General features: G+C 42.1%; 1 protein-coding gene across 2 annotated transcripts; it reads right to left on the bottom strand.

Moving 5' to 3' along the window:
* Positions 1–111: 111 nt before the first annotated feature.
* On the bottom strand, positions 112–23,677 carry SP6 (Sp6 transcription factor). Of its 2 annotated transcripts, XM_069953259.1 has the most exons (3): positions 23,145–23,677; positions 6,257–6,312; positions 112–3,660 (listed from the first exon to the last, which is right to left on the bottom strand). In XM_069953259.1, the coding sequence occupies exon 3, from the start codon at positions 3,628–3,630 to the stop codon at positions 2,611–2,613; it is 1,020 nt and encodes a 339-aa protein (XP_069809360.1). In that variant the 5' UTR covers positions 3,631–3,660; positions 6,257–6,312; positions 23,145–23,677; the 3' UTR covers positions 112–2,610. The 2 variants fall into 2 exon arrangements, with proteins under 2 accessions (XP_069809360.1, XP_069809361.1); XM_069953260.1 differs by lacking the exon at positions 6,257–6,312.
* Between the last annotated feature and the right edge of the window lie 23 nt (positions 23,678–23,700).

The following is a 23,700-nucleotide window of genomic DNA, read 5'->3' as shown; positions in this document are numbered from 1 at the left end:
GACTGTGACCCAAGCTCCTGCCCCCTCCCTGCGTCTGCCCCAACACAACACACAAACTCATCACAAATCAGACAGATTTTTTTTTTTTTAAATCATATTCTTTAATGTCATCACAAATTTATTGTTTTCAACAGTGTGAGATACAACATATGATATAATCCGGACGGACGACAAGGTTCCAGAGGACGGTTTATCAGGCATCCCCAAATATGCGTCATTTGTAGCACTAGTTTCCTTGCTTGGCGCAGAGGCCATTTTGGTTCCATCATTTTTCAGGGCCCAGGTGCAACTGACAATTCTGCACCCCCTATAGATAGTGAGGGCCCAATTGGGGTCCTAAAAGCAACCTCGGACATGCATCCTAAACTGTCAGACATACCTGCATGGGATATGACCAGCTGTATATAGATTATATGCATGCCCCTTCCCCTTTTTCTTTCCATGTATTAAAAAAAGTATATTTCTATTTTTTAGAAAAAAAAAACTGCTTTCTTCCATAAATAATGCCCCTCTTGTCTTCAGTTTGGGTGTGGTATTGCAGCTGAGTTCTACGGAAGTGAATGGGGCAGAGTTGTAATGTTTTTGGAAGAATTATTATTATTATTATTATTTTTTTAAAATCCTGCCTAATCCCTTTAACTTAAAATAGAGATGAGCAAATATACAGTAATAACAAAGTGAATCGCTTTGTTAGCTCTGCAGTTGGCTTTTCAGCCGGTTGCCTTTTAACTCAGTGATGCTACTCCTCGGGGGTGTGGAAAAGCTGGATCCATTCCTGTGAAACTTCTCCCAGTTTTCCAGGACTGGATCCAGCTTTTCCCAGAGTTATAAGGCAGCAGGCTGATAATCGTTTTGCTAGCTTGGTAGTCTGCTTCACTTCACTTACCCATTACTGCAGCTCGCTCATCTCTATATCACATCACTGCTTGTTCCTACTTAAACGTCCAACCTCCAAAAGGAATTATTTGGATCAGAAGATTAATTTACCTATGAATTATTAGCTAGAGTACCTTTTAAGGCTCCTCCTCTTTTTGGAAAAGAAAAAAAAAGAAAAAAACTACAAAGAGCGTCTCTTGCTCTGGAGGACCTAACCTGTCCTGCATCACACAGACAACCAGTTGATTGAATGGTCACTGTGCAATACTTTAATTCGCCCTGTGGTGTCACTGCACTGAAATCGAAGACTTACTACAGGCTACAACAGTCCAAGCAGACCTCTCTATTACATAGCAAAAGGGGTAAATCTTTGTGGAAAGAGTGAAGTGTGCACGTTTTTAACTTAAGAGTAAAACTACCTATAAATACAGCCTATATACAATGTAAAAACAATGTGATGAACTACAATAGATCCACCATCTTTCTCTTTAGGTGGTAAAAGCAAGAGTGACCCAATATGGCCGTCTATTGGGTCATTGTTAGAAGCAAAGAGAAAAAAAAACTAAAAAAAAAAAAAAAAACTTCAAGTGACAAAATCACAATAAAATACATAAGATTAGTTACTGGCCACATCCCATTCCAGGCCTCCCGCTGGACTGGTTCTAATAAATAATATAAACCTGCAAAGACTGGACAGGAGACTGAGCCTTAAATTAGAAGAAGGTATAGAGCAGCTTTTAGGGTTTACGGAACCTTTCATACTATCAATTGGCACCGCGTAGACCCCTACTTATGGTAATGATAGCCCTTTAGGGTCTCGGCAACAAAGGCCTCTTGTGTAAAAACCATCTATACATTGTACCTGCTAAGTCACCAGAAGACTGGGGACACTCATACAATGGAGGAGCAATGTGATCTTGAACTGTCTTTTGCATTCATTCAAGCAAGCAGAGTCCTTTGCAGAAAAGCCCCATCTGGTTATTGCAGCTGCTTACAGATCACCTGTGAAACTTCCCAATAGCAAGGAAAGGGTTAAGAAAGCACCCTACAGGTCCCCTGGGTGCAGCCAGTGCGTGCCGGTGCTTTACTGGGCGTGGAGGTGTTCTCTGCCCGTATCCCTCCACACCCAGTTTTATAGAGACATTCCCCCCATAACATGGAGACTGCGAAGAAGAGGAAAAAAAAAAAAAAAAAAAAAAAAGATTAACAGCAAAGAACAGTAGTTGTTCCCTCTAATCCATGCACTCTGGAAGCGAAAGAGTTAAAATGAATGAAGCTTTTGAAAAATGTGTAGCATTCAATGCATGGTGTTTAAAAAAAAAAAATAATTGCCTAGGTGAAATGCCTTCTGTGATTTTAACATGACGAAATCTCAAAACACCATTCCGGGTTGGGGCACCTTGTGATCAACTAGTATTGCAGAACTACAAGCTCTATGGAGGATTCTCCTTTGCCGTTTCCTATAGTCTGCTGTCCTATTCTGCCATCTCTACCCCTATTATCTCCTCTAGATTACCCTGGCTCAAGGTTCGTCTGCTGAGTCTACTGGCCCATCTCTCTACCTCTCCCTCTACTCCTACACCATGGTACGTGGTAACGTTGGAGGCAACGCTCTATCTACAAATAAATTAATACCCAATAGAACCTTCCCCACAATACTGTACTGTGGAGGATCACGTTGGAATAGATCATTCGCATCACCACAGAGCTTTTTCGTCAAGACGGGAAGGAGTCTCAGTTTGTATGACCACTAGTACTCTCCTCTGGCTCCCTTTTGGCCTTACTAGATGTTTCTGTGGACCCCCGGGTCTCTCCGTCATGGGTCTTCATATGTTTGGTAAGATGATCGCTCCTCATGAACACACGGCTACAGGAAGGGCATGGGTATTTTTTTGCCCCCGTATGGGTTTGGAGGTGTCTCTGTAACTCATCACTCCTGGTGAATCTCTTGCCACAGAACAGCCAGTTGCAGACAAATGGACGGTCACCACTGTGCCAGCGTAAGTGAGCCTTTAGATGGGAGGTCTTGGCGTATGCTTTTCCGCATCCTGGTATGTGGCAGTTGTGCATGGTTTTTCTTTTAGTTACATCTCCGCTGGTGCCAACACGTTCTGCTTCCTGGCAGTTGGGGCAACGACAGGCGGTCTGGGCAGCACTACGTGGCATCGCTCGTCTGGTACCCTTGGGACGGGGAGAACCATCAGAACTTTGTTCTGCAACATGAGGCTCCATTGTGGCTTCTAATGATCCCATGAGATGAGGTGTGGGAGGCAGCATGTGCGTAGGGGGAATACACAGCTCGGTGCCGTATCCACCCAAAGGGGCCTGGTGGGGTGAGGTTGTAGTAAAGCCTCCTGTTCCGGGCTGCATATCCATCCAACTGGTGCCAGCATGGAGATCCCACCATGAAGGAACACCAGTCTCGTCACCAGGACCCCCTGAGGCTGGAGGTCTCATCCAGGATTCATAAGGATGAGACATCTCAAGAGATGGGTGCAAAAATTTGGCGAATGAAGTATTTTCGGCAGATTCCCGTCCTGCAAACGTTTGACAGGGAAGTCTTACAGAGGAAAGAGAGGTATATCTCTCAGGAGGACTGTAGGGGGGCTCTTGGGGTTTCTCTTGCTGAAGAGATAGTCCTTGATCAGAGTCTGATGGGAGGGTATAGGATTTCAGAGAGAGCTCAGAGGTGGCTGGTGATCCAGGAGCCTCCGATGGCTGGTTTCCCAAAGAGTTACATACAGCAGTCAGCATTGTAGATACGGTTGTCCAAGCAAGGGTTAACTGTGAAAAAAATTAAAAATCAATAAGAAAAAAGGATTTAGAAAGAAAATTCTATTCTTCTCATACAATAAAAGTGTTCTGCCTTGTGCACCTAAACATAGCAGAGGACACGGATTACAAAAGGTAGCGCACCTATGACCCATGACTCCACGTAATGAGAGAACACGGAGTCCAGATATTCCTGTACCCGGTGATTATTAGACTTTATTACAAGCTATAAATGTGGGTAACAGTGGTGACTTTATTCTCTAACTCACCTTCCCTTATTGTACTTATCCAACTAGGCACCATAGACAGAGTGGCATGACTATAGTGGTGACACAGACAAAAAGGACAGCGGAAAGGAGGAGAAAAAGGAGAACGCCAAATGGTTTTATTTCTGTGTAGGTTGTAAGACCAAACACAGTCATCAGTCTTAAAGGGGAACTCTGGTATAAAAAAAAAAAAAAAAAAAATTCTTTCAAAAGCAACTTGTCAAAATGTTATAGAGATTAGTAAATTACTTTTATTCAAAAATCTCAAGTCTTCCAGTACTTATCAGCTGCTTTATGACCTGCAGGAAGTGGTGTATTCTTTTCAGTCTGATGCAGTGCTCTCTGCTGCCACCTCTGTCTATGTCAAGAACTACCCAAGGCGCAAATGTCTATAGACATTCTGTTCTGAACAGTTCCCAACATAGACAAAGGTGGCAGCAGAGAGCACTGTGTCAGACTATCACTTCCTTCAGGACATACAGCAGGGGTATGCCAGTTTTCTCTTTCTCTGGAGTACCCCTTTAATAAGTTTGTATTTCTTCCCATATTTTATTACAAGATCATATGCATTGTGTAACCTGCAGATGTACTCTCTACTTTCAGAGATGTACCCCATCATCTGCCTATTTTTTTCAGTGCATCGTGACCCCCTATTGTGCTTTCCTTTAGTAGGAAGTATCCAGTATCCCCCCCCCCCTCTTTCAAATCAACTGGTGTCAAAAAGTCTTTCAAAAGTCTCCCAGTACTTATCAGCTGCTGGATGTCCTGCTGGAAGTGGCATATTCTTTCCAGTCTGACACAGTGCTCTCTGCTGCCACTGAATCCAATGGGAGCCTCAGAGCTTGCAACCACACCACTCCCTAGAGGCCCATACCACAACCTCCTTGTAAGTTTGTATGGGATATCAATTCTACTGTATTCTCATATTCAAAGTATAGGATGTCCAGGAAGAGACAGTAGATGAACACTGCATTGTAGTCAAACAACAAGGAGTGTCCGCTAAGCAAGAGGCCCTGGAGAGAAGATTCTGATAGACTAGACAGTAAACGTAATCTTGGGAAAGGGGCTCATTTGGATTTTAGGTAGGGCATCCATTTTTGGCTTCCATAGAATTGAACCTGCACCACCAGGATGTGGGCTAGATGCGATAGAAGTCAGGGGATGCCGATTCCGGAGATAGGTGCGGAAACCACATCCATCAATTACGACATATCCTGGTACGTTCCCCATAAATTCTGTCCTATCTTTGGTTAGCATACACTAGTGACAGAGAAGCTGAACAGAATGCTGTATCACTTATATTGTTCTGTGCAGCTGATTCAGCCATATCCTCCTGAATAACATGGACAATAAGTAGTCCTCTCCATTGTGTGCATGAGCCCAGTAGTCCTGGATATTCATGAGAAGCAGAAAACTCCGCCCACCAGGTGCTGATTGGCAGTTATCTATCCATGCTGTGTATAGGCAGTCACCTGTCAATCAGCAGCTGGAGGGCGGGGTGTGGCAAGAATCCTATTCTCCTGCATATTAGGAGAACGGCTGAACAGAATGATGGAAGTAATACACCGATCTGCTCAGCGTTTCTGTCACTAGTTTATGTGGCCCTCATTAAAAGGCAGAATCTAGTAACAGATTCCATTTAAAGTGTCCATACACACTACAATAATATCATTTTCGCCAACTCTCTATTAGGGGCCTACTGTTGTGGGAGTAAAAAATATGGTAGTGGGATTTTAACATGCCTAACCCTTCCATTTTGAAAAAAGATAAACTAGTCTAGTAGAGGCCTACTGCCCGCTCTCTATTTAGAGTGCACGCATTCTGGGCACAGATGAATGTCATGTGTATGGGATGGTTGGGAGAGATGAAGGAGCATAGCCTGACAGACTACTAGATTCTGCACTGACTTGGGCCATGCTAACTCTTGCCTCCCTGGTAACTCCCAACCTCTGACGTGTTCTCCTGGGTCCTAGTGCTTTTAGGTTGTAAATTGCCAGATCAGGATCCCACGTCACCCACTCTGATTAGATGTTTTCAGATATACAGAGGAAATGTAAATACAGTTTATCTTTCATCCTAAATATCCCAGGAGCCAGCAGCTGTAATAAAGGGCTGCTGGATGCAAATTACAGTAATTATCGTCTGAGTCGTAACGAGCACTGGAGGCAGAGAGAGACCCCAAGGATATTAGGTTCAGAAAGTCTGGGGAGCAAAGGCTTAACCCGTACAGTGCTGGAAGGTCTTAACCGTGGTATATTAAAAACGCCAAATGCAAATGTATTGTATTAAGATAAAAATTTACAAAAAAGAAAACATAATACAATGACAGGTGACACGCATACCTTGGACTATTGCTGTAAGGAAGACCTGCTTTTTCCAGTTTAAGCGTATGTCCACACTGAAAAATAGGAAAGGAATTGAAGAAAGTTTGAAATATCCGCTTTAGCTTTGGGGAAATAGGCGCAGAATTCGAGTGGAAAGCAGAAATTAAAAAAAAAAAAAAAAAAAATACATTAACTTCTATGGGATTTCTCTAGCGGAATCCACCCAAAGAATTGACATGCCAATTCTCTGGGCGGAAAGCAGTTGTACAGCGGCACATTCCACTCGTAAATTCCACCGTGTGAACAGCAGAGAAGAAATCCCATTGAACACATGGGATTTCATGTCCCATGGGACATTGCTCTGCACATATTTTACAGGTGGAATTTCAAGTGGAATACACGTAAAATTAGATGCGGATTCCGCTTAAAATTCCTCACCTATTTCTCAGTGTCAACATACCCTTAAGTGGCCACTGTCACTTTAAAAAACAAAACACACTCTTGATTGGTTGAGGTCTGGATGTTCAGACCCCCAGTTATTGTTAGATAGTGCCAGGAGAAGCATTCTTCTAAGCTCTTCACTCCCCGACCAGTTGCTTTTTCTGTCATGCTGTAGGACAGTGATGGCTAACCTTGACACTCCAGCTGTCGCAAAACTACAATTCCCATCATGCCTGAACAACCAAAGACATGGCTTTGGCTGCCCAGGTATGATGGGAATTGTAGTTTTGCAACAGCTGGAGTGGCAAGGTTAGCCATCACTGCTGTAGGAGATGGTCTCCATAGGAAGTCTAGGGAGACCATCTATTGCAGCGAACCATGCTTAGCGTCTGAGTACCCAGTACCCATCAAAACTTTTCATGTGTCCGTGTGGCATGTAAAAAGTTTTTTTTTTTTTTAAGTGACAGTGGCCACACCTTAGTCAAAAAATCAATATTGTAACCAAAGTATAGTTCCTCAGGTGATATTTCCATTCTATAGTCCCCAGCTCTCGACTGTATATGGTGCATTTGGCTGTTACACAAATAACTGTCCCATAAAAGAATGTTCCAGAGTGAGTAATTGTTACTTAGAATTTAGGGTATGTTCATATAATGCAGATTAGCATCAGATTTGCAAAAATACTTAAAAAAAAAAGTGTCTTTGAAGTACCTGTCAGCTGTTTCTCCCCACTCTCGTATGCAACAGAGACTGTTAAATAGACTTACATGGCAGTCTGTCTCGGTGGAAGAGAACAGGCTTAGCGCACACTTCTCCATCCTCATTTTAGCAATCAGTCAGGGTCTGGACACCGGGACCCTAACCAATCAAAACTACATGTGTCTATGACAGTGATCCCGCATAGAGGTGGGTGCCACAGGCTGTCATTACTTGCCAAACATCAAATCAACTGATTCCAGCAAGTGCCAGAGATTGTAATTTACTTCAATTACAAAATTTCAAGTACTTCCAGTACTTATCAGCTGCTGTATGTCCAGCAGGAAGGGATGTATTCTTTCCAGTGTGGCACAGTGCTCTCTGCTGCCACCTCTGTCCATGTCAGTTCCTAACACAAAAGTGTTCAAAGTATAAAATTTACTATATATTTCATATTGAAAAACTGCAGCATACAATGTATAAAAATACTGCAATAACTTAATGCAAAGTTGTATGAAGTCAGCTAGTGTATAAAATATTACACACAACCACTTTATGGACATATGTATTTTTTTTTTCAATCATATTAACTATGTAACCACCTCTACAATACTTAGCATCAAACGGAGTTGACAAAATGCCATGAAAATTCAAATTTGTGACTAGAGATCCACTATGCAAATAAACTGTATGATGTGCGTAGCTCATCATATCCACCCAACATGCCTAGCAGTCTATGCATTCTTTGATGCATGTGTTAACCCCTTCCTCTACTACATACAGCTGACACCTTATCACAGCAGGTGGGATCTGAGAAAACACTGAACTTGGCCATTTAGATTCCCCTTGCAGCCAGAGGCCTAATGAAGTTTCCGGCCTGTCTCCTCTGCATGCCTCTTTGACCCTGCCAGAGGCCTGATAGATTCCCTTTTAAACTAACAAGCCTGCCACTAGGTTTATTCTGCCTTAAATGAGGGCAGCATAAACTAGTGATATAAATGCTGAACAGATCGATGTATTAATTACATCATCTTGTTTAGCTGTTCTCCTAATATGCAGGAGAATAGGATTCTTGACCTCCTCGCCCCACCACACACACAGCTGCTGATTGACAGTTGACTGCCTATACAAAGCATGGATAGATAACTGGCAATCAGCAGCTGGTGGGTGGAGTTTCCTGCTTCTCATGAATATCCAGGACTATTGAGCTCATGCACATAATGGAGATGACTACTTATTGTCCATGTTATTCAGGAGGAGATCTCTTGATCAGCTGCACAGAACAATGTAAGTGATACATCATTCTGTTCAGCTTCTCTGTCACTAGTTTATGCTACCCTGAGATAGTACACCATAAACCTACTGACAGTCTCTTTAATATATGGAAGCATTGCAGTTTATTTTTTGCTACCACACTCCCTGATAGGTCACCTCTGCTCTCTACAGTCTGAAGTATATGTAGTGCAACTTTTTCTGTGGATAGATCACAGACACTGGGTATACTGGATCACTGTTTCATTTGCCATCATATATTCTTTCTGTTCATATGGCGCCACCTCCTGTAGATTTTTAATAGCTTTACCATGTCCACCTAAGTAAATGTCAGAGGAGACGCTAAGCAAGTGCAGTTGCAATCCTCTCTTCTGCCAAGCAGGAAAGACACTGTAAGTTGACAGGGATTTGGATCACTACATTGGAGATCCATCCACATAGCCAGTAAAGATGAGAGAGAAACATGAATGTCCACCTGAGGTGGACACAGTAAGGCAGCAGGTGGAGCTATACTAACATTATTCTTATAAGACTTAAATGTAAATACAAAACATGCTCAGAATTTTGGAGTGGATTTAACTTGAGATATTTTTTATGGACAACATCTTTAAAAGATCCCATGAAATGAAAAAAAAAATTTTTTTTGATAGAGAGACAGAGAGAGACACACAGAGAGAGACACACAGAGAGACACAGAGAGAGAGAGAGACACAGAGAGAGAGAGAGAGAGACAGAGAGACACACAGAGAGAGGCAGAGAGAGACAGAGAGAGAGACACAGACAGAGACACCCACAGAGAGAGAGACAGACAGAGACACAGAGACAGACAGAGACACACACAGAGAGAGAGAGAGAGAGACACACACAGAGAGAGAGAGAGAGAGACACAGAGAGAGAGAGAGAGAGAGAGAGAGACACAGAGAGAGAGAGAGAGAGAGAGAGACACAGAGAGAGAGAGAGAGAGAGAGAGACACAGAGAGAGAGAGAGAGAGAGAGAGAGAGACACAGAGAGAGAGAGAGAGAGAGAGAGAGACACAGAGAGAGAGAGAGAGAGAGAGACACAGAGAGAGAGAGAGAGAGACACAGAGAGAGAGAGAGAGAGAGAGAGAGAGAGAGAGAGAGAGAGACACAGAGAGAGAGAGAGAGAGAGAGAGAGAGAGAGAGAGAGAGAGAGAGAGAGAGAGAGAGAGAGAGAGAGAGAGGGGTGTGAGAACATAAAGTATACTTACCCATCCTTTGTAGCTCCGTTCCTGGGTTAAGCTGACAGCTGCTGGCCTCCTGCAGCTCCTCCAGCTGCAACGTCACGTACCCAGCTCAGCTATTGCCTGCTCAGCCAATCAGTGACTAGGGAAGGACACTATAAGCAAGTGCCAATCTGCTATATCAGCGGTCGCTTACCGAGCCTATTATGGTGCGTTTACACAGAGATTTATCTGACAGATTTTTGAAGCCAAAGCCAGGATTGGATTTGAAATGAGTCTTTCAGTCTTTCCTTTATAACCTGTTCCCCGTTTATAGTTTGTTCCTGGCTTTGGCTTGGGGGGGGGGGGGGGGGGTGGAACAAAAAAAAAAAAAAACAAAAACGGTCAGATAAATTTTTGTGTAACTGCACCATTACACAACTCAATAATTGCCTAGCCAGGGATGCCCAAACATCGCTAGTGATGTACGTACAGCCCATTGCTTATTTAGCCGCGCATCTAGTGTTGGACTGGCCCACCAGATACCGGAGAATCCTCCGCTGAGCCCCCGGCTTTAGAACCTGCACCAAAATTAACTGACATGTCGTTTCTCACTGGTTCTTCATTGGTGGCCCCCAGAATAATTTCCTCTGGTGGGCCCCAGATACCCCAGTCCGACACTTCGCACATCTTTTATTACATGAAGAGATTAGCGGCAGGTGGAAGTTTACTTTTAGACATGCTAAAAGACAGCGATCACTTGTTAGCAGATCGCTCGCTTTATGATAGGGAAATGACTGCTTGATTTGGCAAATTGTCTCTCCATGTAATGGGGCCTTTAATTTCAGGCAATGATTCATGCAAAAATATATGCAAAATGCATGTGTAACTACAGTCATGTGCACAGGCTCAGTAGACAAGTTTTGATCAATAACATTGACGCTTGCTATAGGGACCTGCTTGGCCCATGAAAAAAAACCTTCACCCTGGCTCCTGAGAACTGCATCTAATGTAGTCTGAAAAAACTAAATATTCACCTAAAACAATTGATATTTTCACGTAATAAATTTCTCTTCCATCATGATCTCTGTATTAGGGTATGTTCACACTGAGTAAATCAGACAGAATCCCGCCTGCCTCAGTGTGCCATAGCCCGTCTAAAGGAGAGTGCGCACTCCTCCGCTGCCGCCGTTCTCCGGTCGAAGGAGTGACATGTTACCTTGAACGGAGAGGAGATAGATAGATAGGAGATAGATAGATAGGAGATAGATAGATAGGAGATAGATAGATAGGAGATAGATAGAATTGGCTAGCAGCTACTATTAGAAGTTTTCTGACCTGACAAATGGTGCCTTTACGCAGAGAGATTTATCTGACAGATTTTTTGTATTTTACTTCTATTAAAAAATCTCAAGTCTTCTCATACTTATTAGCTGCTGTATGTCCTGCAGGAAATGTTTTATTCTCAGTCTGACACATTGCTCTCTGCTGACATCCCTGGCCGAGACAGGAACTTTGTCTCTGTTTTCTATGCATCCCCATAGAAAACCTCTCCTGCTCTGGACAGTTCCTGTCTCGGACAGAGGTGGCAGCAGAGAGCAGTGTGTCAGACTGAAAATAAAACATTTCCTGCATGATATACAGCAGCTAATAAGTATGGGAAGACTTATTTTTTAATAGAAGTAAATTACACATTTATATAACTTTCTGACACCAGTTGATTTGAAAGAAAGATTTTCGCTGGACAACCCCTTCAAAGTGAATGTACCATCGGTTCCATTATTTATTTATTTATTATTTTTACACACGCGCGCGACACCCATTTTCTACGTTTGGCTCTGGTCTTTTGCCATGCACTGGCTCTGGCAGAACAGAGAGCCAATGGCTGCTTACTCAGTCCACTGTATTTAACCATAAGGGCCTATTAGGTATGGAGTAGAGTACCTTCTGCTTAACCCTTTATGTACTGCAGTGTGTTAGTGACCCAAAGCTCACTTACATGCTGCAACACAAAAAAAAAAAAAAAAAAAAAAAAAAAGGTTAAAAAGGCAAAAGACAATGAGCTCTCTGCTTCACTCCTCATGCACTGATAACCCCTGACCTTGAAGCTTGCAGCCAGAGAACAGAGGTCAGGGGTTTTCAGCAGTGAAGCAGAGATATCCCTATCTTCTGCTTTTTAACCCTTTTTGTTTTGCAGCATGTAAGTGAACTTTGGGTCACACACTGTGGTAGATAAGGGATTAATCAGAAGGACACAGGATGGCTCTTATCTTCCCTGTGCATCCCCAGGCCCCCCTCCTGAACGGGACCCATAGCAGCTTTATAGCCTGCCTCTATGGTAGCTAGTGCTACGCCACTGGAGCCACGTCACAGTGTGGTGTCTCACCACTGGTGTTTTTCTCTCTCCTGTCAAAAAAGCCTCTCTCTCTCAGGTTAAGTGGTGGATGAAGGATATTACTGACACCTAGTGGGGAAAGTTATTTTCTATATGTATACATATTTATGTGTGTTGCACAGCTGAAGCTAGTCATAGGTTAATGTTTTATGTATACCATGTGTTTGTGCTGACCAATAGGAGGTGCTCTTTGCTTCTCGGCCTATTATCTTTCTCCTGCACACACCCATCCCCAACACTCACAGGTAGGCACATTACCAGCCCCTGTAGGAGGAGTTTACACTGATGGAGGAAGTGCAGGGTTGTCTTATTCTCATCCAGATTCTCAGATACAAAAAGCAACAGTCCCTGCAGAAGTTAAGCCAGGGTCTGGCTTATGCCAGGACAGCAGTCAGTAAAGTTGACTCTAGTTATCAACGTGTACAAATGCAATCAGAGATAAACAGTTCTTTTACTACATCTACTATATCTATTATGCAGTACTAAGCACACAACAGTGAGAAGTAACCAAGGAACACCCTGACCCACCCCAGGAACACTCCAACAAAGAGCAGGGCAGTATCCTGACACAAGAGGAACTAGCCTCGATAGGACAAAGCAGCCAGTACGGAAGGCCTACGTATCCTATCACGCAGTGCAGGTAACTGGGACACCTAGTCTCACCCAGATAACCAAGACTGGGGCTTGTACTATCCTACTGGGACAGGTTCAATTAAACCAGGGGGCAGAAGGTGGTAAGATAAGGTCTAAACAGGAGTACAAGTAACACTTCACTATTTAAGATATATCTAGGTTCCGGCAGAGTACACAGCTACACTGGGTTGGGGCTCCTTTGGCAACTTCCTTTCTTCTACGTTCTACTCTAAAAAGCACCACAACTACCTCTCTTACTTCTCCTAAAGCACCTTCTCAAAGCACAAAGGTCAAGCACTCCAGTGTGTCAATGAAGCCTTACAGTAAAGCTGTTCTATTTTTATACTACCAGGACTCAGCTTCTATCCGCACTGGCACCTATACACACACACACACACACACACACAACCGTACACCTTGGGTTATTTTTCCCCCTTTCTGCAGGTGGTGGTGCCGACGAGTCCAGGTGGGTCAGTTGCCACTCAGGACTGCTGTGACAAAACGCCAAGGGACCCACAACAACCCGGCAGATTACCAAAACGGTCAACATCAACATCACACCTGTGTGCTGGACTAGCACTGGCGTCACAACACTAACACCACTGGCTGAGCTGACAAACACCAGTACCTCCATCTCACCTGGTACCCAGAAAAGCGGCCTACCACAACAGAGGGGAGGGGAGGCTTGGCCCCAGTGCTGAGAGAAACATATACTGAGGTTTAGGTTAAGTCTTTTCACTTAGAGAAATAGATTGCTGAAAGTAGCTAAAACAACTGCAGGCTGGATTTTGTGATGTCCTATTTTGGCACCATTTAATATAATATTTAATACATGAAAATGGGCAAAATGGCACACTCCTGTCTTTTGTTAGGTGAAAACAATGGAAGCTGCAGTTTAATGTTTTCAAATGTACAATAATGCATTAGGAGAGAAGGAATCCTCTATGCAAGTATCATATCGGCAGTTCTGTCTTAGCAAAAACTTTAGAAGAGAAGGATTTAGGGGCAGTGATTTCTGACAGCCTTAAAATAAGTCACCAGTGCAGGAGGGCGGTGGGGAAAGAGGTAGGTGTGTGTGAGTGTGTGTGTGTACACACACACACCTACCTCTTTCCCCACCGCCCTCCTGCACTGGTGACTTATTTTAAGGCTGTCAGAAATCACTGCCCCTAAATCCTTCTCTTCTAAAGTTTTTGCTAAGACAGAACTGCCGATATGATACTTGCATAGAGGATTCCTTCTCTCCTAATGCATTATTGTACATTTGAAAACATTAAACTGCAGCTTCCATTGTTTTCCCCACCGCCCTCCTGCACTGGTGATATATATTATATATACACACACATAGAGTAGTGTCTGGGATTACGAGCATAATTCATTCTGGGTCAGTGCTTGTAATCCAAATCCACTCTTAAACCAAAGCAAATTTTCCCATAAGAAATCATAGAAATGCAGACAATTTGTTCCACACCCCAAAAATAAATGATTTACTATTCTGAATAACACGTAAAACAGATGAAACATTCAGAAACAGCAGAATATGTGATAAGTTACTGTACAGTAATGGAGAGGATGGGAAACACAAGGGCGGACAGAGACAGCAAGGAGCATGAAGGAATGAGCAGGGCAGATGTGGGCACATACATGCAGCGCTCTCTGTCCGAGGAGAGAGGAGTTACAGCTATGGAGAGATTACCCCCACAGTCCTGTCCCCTGATGTAAGCCCCAGCCTGAGGTGGATCTGCTATGATTTGGAAGGCGAGGGAGACTTCCTGGGTCAGAGTAAAGGGCTGTAGACCCAGATATGCAGACCAGGCCCCTCCTTCACTTGCCCTCCCACCCAGTACAGGGAGCTCTTAAACTAAAACAATGCTCTTAAACCAAGTCACAATTTTTAAAAACTGTGAGCTCTTAAGCCAAAACGCTCTTAAACCAAGTTACTCTTAAACCAAGGTACCACTGTATATATAAATAATGGCATCCTGATGGTAAGGGCTGTATAGCTGGAGGTATAACCAGTGGGAAGCGGGAGATTGTGATCCCGCTGTATAGAGCTCTAGTGACATCACATCTGGAATTCTGTGTCCAGTTCCAGAGACCTCAACTACAAGGATATTGATAAAACAAAAAAAAAAAAAGAGGCCAAAGACTTAGATTAGTTGGGAGAAAGTTCAGAAGCAACATGAGACAATATTACTTTACTGAAAGAGTAGTGGATGCTTGGAACAAACTTCCAGCAGATGTGGTTGGTAAATCTACAATAAGTGAATATAAATCTGCCTGGGAGAAACACATATCTATCCTAAGAGAATAAGAAAGGAAACAATATCAGGGCAGACTAGATGGACCATGTGGGGCTTTTTCTGTCGACAATTTTCTATGTTTCTTTGCAGGTATTTGTAAGCTGAATGGATTCCAGTCATTGACAGCAAACACTTTGTTCTAGCAATTTGTTCGGATGATGTGGGATTAGGTACATCATTATTCAAACTTCAGCTTGAAAATGGAAAATCTGGCAGCTGATGTATGAGAAATGATTAATTGTAATAATTATGGAAGTATCATCTATAACTTAAGTGTGGGCCCAACCATTGTGCTGCCCGGGGCTCTTCTCATTACTCACGCTGCAGCATAAAATGTACATTACTATAATGTACCGCACTTCATTCCTCGCTCGCAAATCAATCAACCTCATTGGCCGTCCACTTGTGCCTATTGTATTCATAGAAATATTTCCTATGAGCCTGCGTTACTACAGTAAATTTACATGATTTGGTAGATTTAGGGTCTATTTATTTTACACAGAAAGATTATCTGCTAAAGATTTGAAGCCAAAGCCAGAAACAGACTATAAACAGGGATCAGGTCATAAAGAAAAGCCTGAGATTTCTCCTCTTTTCAAATCCATTCCTGGCTTTGACTTCAAATCTTTGGCAGATAATCTGTCGGAATCTTTCTGTGTAAATGGACCCTAATGGTCCTTTTACACGGACCGTTTATCAATCGAATTTGCACCATAACGATCGGATTTGAACGATGATTGTACGTGTAAACGCAGCTAACGATCGAATGACGAGCGAGAAAAGCGTTCATTTTGATCTTTCAACATGTTCTCAAATCATCGTTGGTCGTTCGCAAAAAATTCGCAGATCGTTCCGTGTAAATAGTCTTTCACCGATTTAACCTATGTGCGAGATAGGCTTAAGCGATCGCAAAACGATTTTTCCCGTACGATATATCGTTCCGTCTAAACGCTGATCGTTATAAAAAAAAATCGTTACTTCGAAATCGTTAATCGTGCAATTGGGCGAATTATCGCTCCGTGTAAAAGTACCATTAGAATACATCATCATCTAGAACAGAGATGTCAAACTCATGGCCCTCCAGCTGTTGCAAAACTACAAAGCTTTGGCTCTCCAGGCACCATGGATATTGTAGTTTTTCCAACAGATGGAGATCCACGAGTTTCATACCCCTGATATAGAAGACATATAATATAGGTTTACCCTTTGCACAAACGTGCATTGAAAAGCAAAGCGAGGAACAACTTAGTTAGTACTCCACAAATACGTATAAGGCTGGGCCCACACTACTTTTTTTTTCCCATACATTTTTGCAAAAAACGAATGAAAAACAGAAAACGCAAAAATAACGTAAAGTACGTTTTTTGTGTACGTTAAAAAAAAAACAGATGTGTTTTGACCGTTTTTTTAAAAGATAGAAGTAAATTAAAAAAAAGCTCTGATTGCAAAACAGTGTGAACCCAGCCCAATATAGTTTATAGTATCCATATTAATACCCAGGCTGCCATGGGTCCAATGACCCAAACCACTAGCATCAAAGACAATGCAATGCAGTGCAAAAAATGTGTGAAGGCATGTCAACATGTATAATGTATATGTATATATATCTATGCAAAAAAATGTGACTGCACAGCTACATGCAACCGTGACATGTGAACCATGCACGATAAGGACAATCCATAGTGATAACTATTTTACCCATATAATGGCTTCACATAAAATGATGTAACATGATCACAAAATCTTGTATGGGCATGTATGAGCTCCCTAGTCGTATCATGTTATAGGAACTGATATGGCAGCACATGTCTCTTGTACAATATATACTGTATATTCTAGTTCAGCTTCAAACATATATATAGCAATAGAAGTTTTTCATTTAAAAAAATAAAAAAGTGCTATAAATGGCTGACACCAATCCTACCTACTAAACGGCTCACACCAACAATGTGTCTTCAGCTAACCCAGGGGTAGGGAACCTTGGCTCCATTGAGGTTCCATATAGCTTGTATAGATCTGCAACTGGACCCATAGTTTGGGGAGGGATTCTATAAAGACGCATGACATGTCGTACAGACGTGTCAAAAGTTTTGTTCGTGGGGGGGTCTGAGATTTCAGACTTCAGCCAGTCAATAAAATAAGCCGGGAATAAAACACGACCCACGACTGAGATGCTTCAAGCGGCATAGAGACAGAAGAGCACATGCTTAGACCACACTTCATGGTTCATTCTAACGATTGGTTGGGGTATAAACCCAATCAAAATTTTTGACATGTTTCTACATTATGTCAAAAAGTTTTTTTAAAGTGACAGTGCATATTTACACCCTACTTGTATAAATAAAAAATTATCATATAGACAGCTGGATACATTCTGATAGAGGTCATATTCTAACTATATAGAGTGGACCATTTTTAAACAATGTGGTCACCATTCCATTCAAGTGCCATTGTTGGACAACTCAGCTACTACATATAAAATACTGCTCAAGGGTGCGTTCACACGTACAGGATCTGCAGCAGATTTGATGCTGTATTCAGTTATTTAGATCAAATCTGCTGCAGATCCGCAGCAAAAAATCCGCTTCGAAGCGGTGTGTGAAGCTATCCTAAGGCTGGGTTCACACACATATTTCTTTCAGTATTTGGTCAGTATTTTGCAACCTCAACCAGGAGTGGATTGAAAACACAGAAAGTATCTGTTCACACAATGGTGAAATGGAGTGGATGGCCATCATAACGATAAACAACTGCCATTATTTCAATACAACAGCCGTTGTTTTAAAATAACAGCAAATATTTGCCATTAAGGGTAGCTTCACACGTACCGGATCAGCAGTGGATTTCACGCTGCAAGTTTGCAGCGAAATCCGCTGCGGATCCTGTGCTGTGAAGCTGAATGGGTCCTATACACGCAGCGGATCCGGCCCCTTTAACCCCCCCACCGCCGGCCACCCGCAGCCCCGAGCATACATTACCTGCTCGGCGCCGCATCTGTGTGTGAAGCTCCCGGCTCCCCTCGCTCCCCATTAGCCAATGGGGAGCCGGGAGCGTCACACACAGCCGCGGCTGCTCGGGGCCGGGGCAGCAAACTCGCAGTGTGAAGTCCTCTGCGGATCCAGTACGTGTGAAGCTACCCTAAATGGCGGCCATCCACTCAATTTCAACAGTGTGTGAACAGAGCCTGTGTTTTTAATCCACTCCTGGTTGAGGTTGCAAATACTGTGTGTGAACCCAGCCTAAATATACATCAACATATTAAAATGTAAGGACTACTAGCAATAGCATTCAATAGAGGCTGGATATATCATGCCATTTTATCCAAGGGTTTGACTGTTTTGGTTCACCATGATCCATTATGACTCATTGTATGTAGCTATTGTATCAGGCAACACAGGCGGCCAACGTAGACTCCTTCTCCCTTTGCTATATGCAATTGGTACCTGGATCTTATACACCTAGATATATAATTTACTGCAGTTCATGGGCATCCAGGAAGCCGATCGCTTGCCTATTTGGCACCAATAGATCTCTTCATTGAACAGGGATAGTACCAGCTGTCTAACCTTTTTAAGGATACAAATGTAGTTTTCTGAAGAATCAAAATTACGGTAATATGCTTCAGATTCTTGGCTTTAAAAAAGCCAGGTTCTCTCCAATGACCTAGTTAGGCCAAATTATACTTGAATAATAAGCAATTAGGAATTGTCAGCGATAGAGATCATTCCCTTAAAGTGTAAGTAAGTAAGCCTCCTGTCTGGAATCGGATACACTTTGAGATTGTACACGGTCTAAATCACTAGCCTGGGATTGCTTCTCTGGGCATGGCCATGGGCATATGTTTTCTTAGGTTAAGGCAGGGGTAGGGAACCTTGACTCTCCAGCAGTTGTAAAACTACAACTCCCATCATGTCTAGACAGCTAAAGCTTTGGCCGTCCAGGCATGATGGGAGTTGTAGTTTTGTAATAGCTGGAGGGCCAAGGTTCCCTATCCTGGGGTTAAGGAGTAGTTTGGTAATTCACCAGTTGAGCTTATTTCTGGTACTATGACCATTAGCAGAGAAAATGTACTGAGCAGCAGGTGAACACTAATTTATCAAACATGGTGTATTGTAGAATTGGCTCAGTTGCCCCTAGCAACCAATCAGATTCCACCTTTCATTCCTCACAGACTCTTTGGAAAATGAAAGGTGGAATCTGATTGGTTGCTAGGGGCAACTAACCAGTTTCACTTTACACCAGTTTGATAAATCCCCCCATAAATACAGCATAACAGATTGCTTGAGAATAGCTCCATTGGGGAGCAAAGATCTTGCCTTGACTTGATCCTTTGATTTTTGACATATAGGATGTACACAAGATCCAATCCCTTCATGAGTCCTAAATATATTGTATGTTAGATACTCTGTACAGTTTAAGCAATGCTGCAAAAGTAATTTTTTTTTTTTTTTTTTAAATAGCATTACACTATATGGCCATGTTCACACATCACATTTTGGTCAGTTTATGTAGCCAAAATCAGGAGTGGACCCGACAGGGCAACTTTATAATGGAAAGATGTGCACAGTTTTTCTGTTTTCGACCAACTCCTGGCCGTTGTTAGGGTGCGTTCACACGTACAGGATTCGCAGCAGATTTGAAGTTGCAAGGCAAATCAAATCTGGGCCATGAAATCTGATGCGGATCTGCTGGGTGTGAATGCAACCTTAAAAAAAAATAAAAAAAAAAAATGAATGTCCTTACAATGACATAAAATTTTTTTTTTTTGATGTTTCAGATATTTCAATACTTTTGAACAGTGAGGGCATGGGTGTCTGGGAGCGGAGACCCCTGCCAATCACTAGAACGGGCCAGGCTAGTTACTTCTCCCCTCCATCTTGTTGTTTGGCGCAGGAAATGGCTCTATAATCAGTAAGGTGGGCTTCTCCCGGCTCATTCAAGAAGTAAAATTTTTTTCACACTGTTTTTTGCAGTCCATTTAACACATACATTTTATGGGGGAAAACAAAAACAAAAAAAACGGATGCAATCAATTTGAATGCATTTTTCCATTGACTTCCATACTTAAAAAAAAAAAAAAAAAAAAGGCGAGGGGGATCAAAATGTATGCTTTTTTTTGCATACACAAAAACGTGGTTGACCACTTTTTTTGTACATTAAAAGTAACCATTTAAAAAAGGATATGTTAGACTGCAAAAACCCAGTGTGAACCCAGCCTTGGTCTGAATTTATTGAATTCTTATAAAAATGGATAACAACCAGAGCCCATACAGGCGCAAACATTGATACAACATATGGAACAAATATTCAAAGAAGTATAAATATGGGAAATTACTAAAAGAGCCGTAGCCCAAACCTCAGTTAAACTAATCAATGTGGAAGGTAGGAGAAGATAGATGAGGGGGACAGAGGCGGAAAGAGATTAAAAAAAAAAAGCCGCCATGACATGTCAAAAGTGACAGGGTCAAGGACTGGACAGAATTCCTATAAGACTATACATACAGATATAAAACTTCCGTTACTATATAGTCAATATCAATGTAAAAGAGCGAGGATATATACATGGTCGAGATTCCTTCCATTTCCAAATGAAACTAAATAAAAACTATAACAACGATCTTTAGAGACAGTCCCAGCTCCACATTTTCCAGAAGATTGGGAAGCAAGGAGTGAGTGAGAAGGTGAACAAGTTCGAGCCCTCCTCGCTTTGCATTGTGGGTGTGGCAATACCAACCAGTAGAAAGAACAGAGACCATCTTCATTTTTGCTAAATGTTTGAAAACTTTTGACAAATTTTATGAATTTTTGCATAAAAATTTATGTTTTATTTGACTATAAGTAATATAAGATTACCTCCATTGCTTTTACAGTCTTCTAATGAATATGGTCAATAGAAAACCCAAGCTTTAATACATCAGAACTAAGGGCAACTATAGTAGTAAGGTTGTTTCTAAAAGTCTATCCAAAACTTGGCCTGGACTCCCTGGAGGACCTAGAGGGTCTAGGCCCCAAAGGCCTAACAGAGCCTATCACTTATCTAATGACTGGTTTGCAGTCACCCATGTTATGCATTTACAATGCAAGTGGTCAGGCATGTATATAGATGGAGGATAAGTGCTCTGTACATTTCTTTAAGTAACTTAAGGACCCTCTGTTTAAGACTATATCCAAGCTAACTTTTCCACATGGATTTTGTGCAGCCCTATTAGAATAAATGCCTGTCTTAAAGGGGCTTATAAAAAAATGTCAATTTCTTCCAGAAACAGCGCCACTTTTAGTCTTCAGTTTGCGTCTGGTATTGCAGTTCAGCTGAAGTGAATGGAGCCAAATTACAATACCACACACACACACACACACACACACACACACAACATGGAGTGCCGCTTTTCTTTTCGGAACAAACAGCTATGTTTCTGTAATCCTGGATAACCCCTTTAAACCTTACGAATAATTATTTGCATGATATGCAAATCCTGGAAATTCCTCACATTGGCTACACCTCTTAATACCTCTAGCACATAATAAAACCTTGCTGCTTTAACAGGTGCATTGCTGCAATCAGATGATATCTATATGGAAATTCCTTATCGCCACTCATCAATCCTCAAGGGCAACGTTTATCAAGTTCTAGTGCCGCCATACTGCTGTGAAAATCCACACGCAATTGTTGAGTCGTCACAACGTTCCATGCTGTCCGACTACAGATCCCTCTAAGCTTAGGAAGTAGAGTGACATGATGCTTTCAAGATTTCCATGTAATCTAAAGGCCCTATTCCATGGAACGATTATCGTTCATAAACTCGCTCCAACGACCGCTCGTTAACGATAATCGCTTTGTGGAGTTGGTGTAAACGAGTGAACGACAAAGGCAAAATTGTTATATTGTCGTTGAAAATTGTTTTTCAGCATGTCGAAAAAAAAAATAGTTGGTCTTTGAAAGATAATTCGCTAATCGGTTCGTAAAATTAGAAATCTTTCAGTCGCTCGTAAAAAGGTTTAAAAAAATAAAAAAGTAGGTGTGTGTCGTATGGTCATGATCACCCCGGCGAACATTTTAAACGACCATGTAAGGACCGCAAATTAATCGTTACACTACATATATCGTTCACATTATGTGTTATCGTTCGCTAAAAAAATAGTTTAGTAATTGTTAACAATCGTTGGAGCGAGTTTATGAACAATAATCGTTCCGTGGAATAGGGCCTTAAGGGCAACTTCACACGTACCGTATCGCAGCTGATTTACTGCTGCGGATCTGCAGCGGATTTTACAGTGCGGATTTAGGGTCTATTTACACAGAAAGATTATCTGCCAAAGATTTGAAGCCAAAGCCAGGAACGGACAAGAAACAAAGTTCAGGTCATAAAGGAAAGCCTGAGATTTCTCCTCTTTTCAAATCCATTCCTGGCTTTGGCTTCAAATCTTTGGCAGATAATCTGTCAGAGAATCTTTCTGTGTAAACGGACCCTTAATGCTGTGTTCATTCATTTAGTCAGATCTGCTGCGATACGGTACGTGTGAAGCTACCCTAAATAATGATCTACAAATAGGTAGCAAATTAAGGGAACGTTCTAAGATGGAGAGGGAGATGAGAACATGAGATCAGAGGTAGGCTATTGGCACACTCTACATCAAAAGTGGGGAACTTGTGGCCCTCCAGCTGTTGCAAAACTACAATTCCCATCATGCCTGGAGAGCCAAAGCGTTAGCTTTGGCTCTCCAGGTATGATGGGAATTGTAGTTTTGCAACAGCTGGAGGGCCACAAGTTCCCCATCCTTCATCTAGGGTGCCGACACATAGTCCCAATCCTCCCATAATATCCAGATCCATAAAACATACCTACACACACATAATATGGTGCTTATAACTTTATTAAAAAAATAAAATTATATAATATATATATATATATATATATATATATATATATATATATATATATATATTATATATAAAATCCCATCGTTCGATTGATCTGCATACATACCTTCACAATCCGGACACTTCCGATGAAGATGCGGACAGAGGGATCACCAGTCTGGCCCCACTTGGAATACCATGCGATTTAAGAACATGAAGTCCATTTGTGACTATTGTGATCTATAGTCTTTAAAAGATGAGGGTACCTTCTCACGTCAACCATACGCCCCCTTACTGTGCTTCTACTTCTTCTTAAGAATATGGATTTTAGTTAGTTCCTCAGAATCTTTACCGTCCATCGACAAGCTGAATCGTTACGCCGCTGATGGTTTGTGGTGTATGGTTACAGGGTAGTCATTGAAAGGAGTAGCCTGGGGACATCCAGCGACCAAGTGTCCTAGGAAGATCTTGTGTTATAAGCTTGAGGCAAACATCCACACTTGGAGAAGTGAGCATCAGCATCTGACCCCATGCACACTCAGCTCCTGAAATACTTTCAGTTCCACGCTGCTCCTCTCTCACACCTAAACTTTCCAGGTTGCACCTCTGCCTTTTTTTCCCAGTTGGGGCTCCACCTCTCTGATCACTTTAACCCTTCACGTAGTTTCCATTGCTTTCCCCTG

Source organism: Dendropsophus ebraccatus, chromosome 14 (assembly GCF_027789765.1).
Source record: "Dendropsophus ebraccatus isolate aDenEbr1 chromosome 14, aDenEbr1.pat, whole genome shotgun sequence".
In the NCBI taxonomy this organism is placed as follows: domain Eukaryota; kingdom Metazoa; phylum Chordata; class Amphibia; order Anura; family Hylidae; genus Dendropsophus; species Dendropsophus ebraccatus.
The sequence above is the reverse complement of the archived record's forward strand: the minus strand, read 5'-3'. Positions and strand labels throughout refer to the sequence as shown.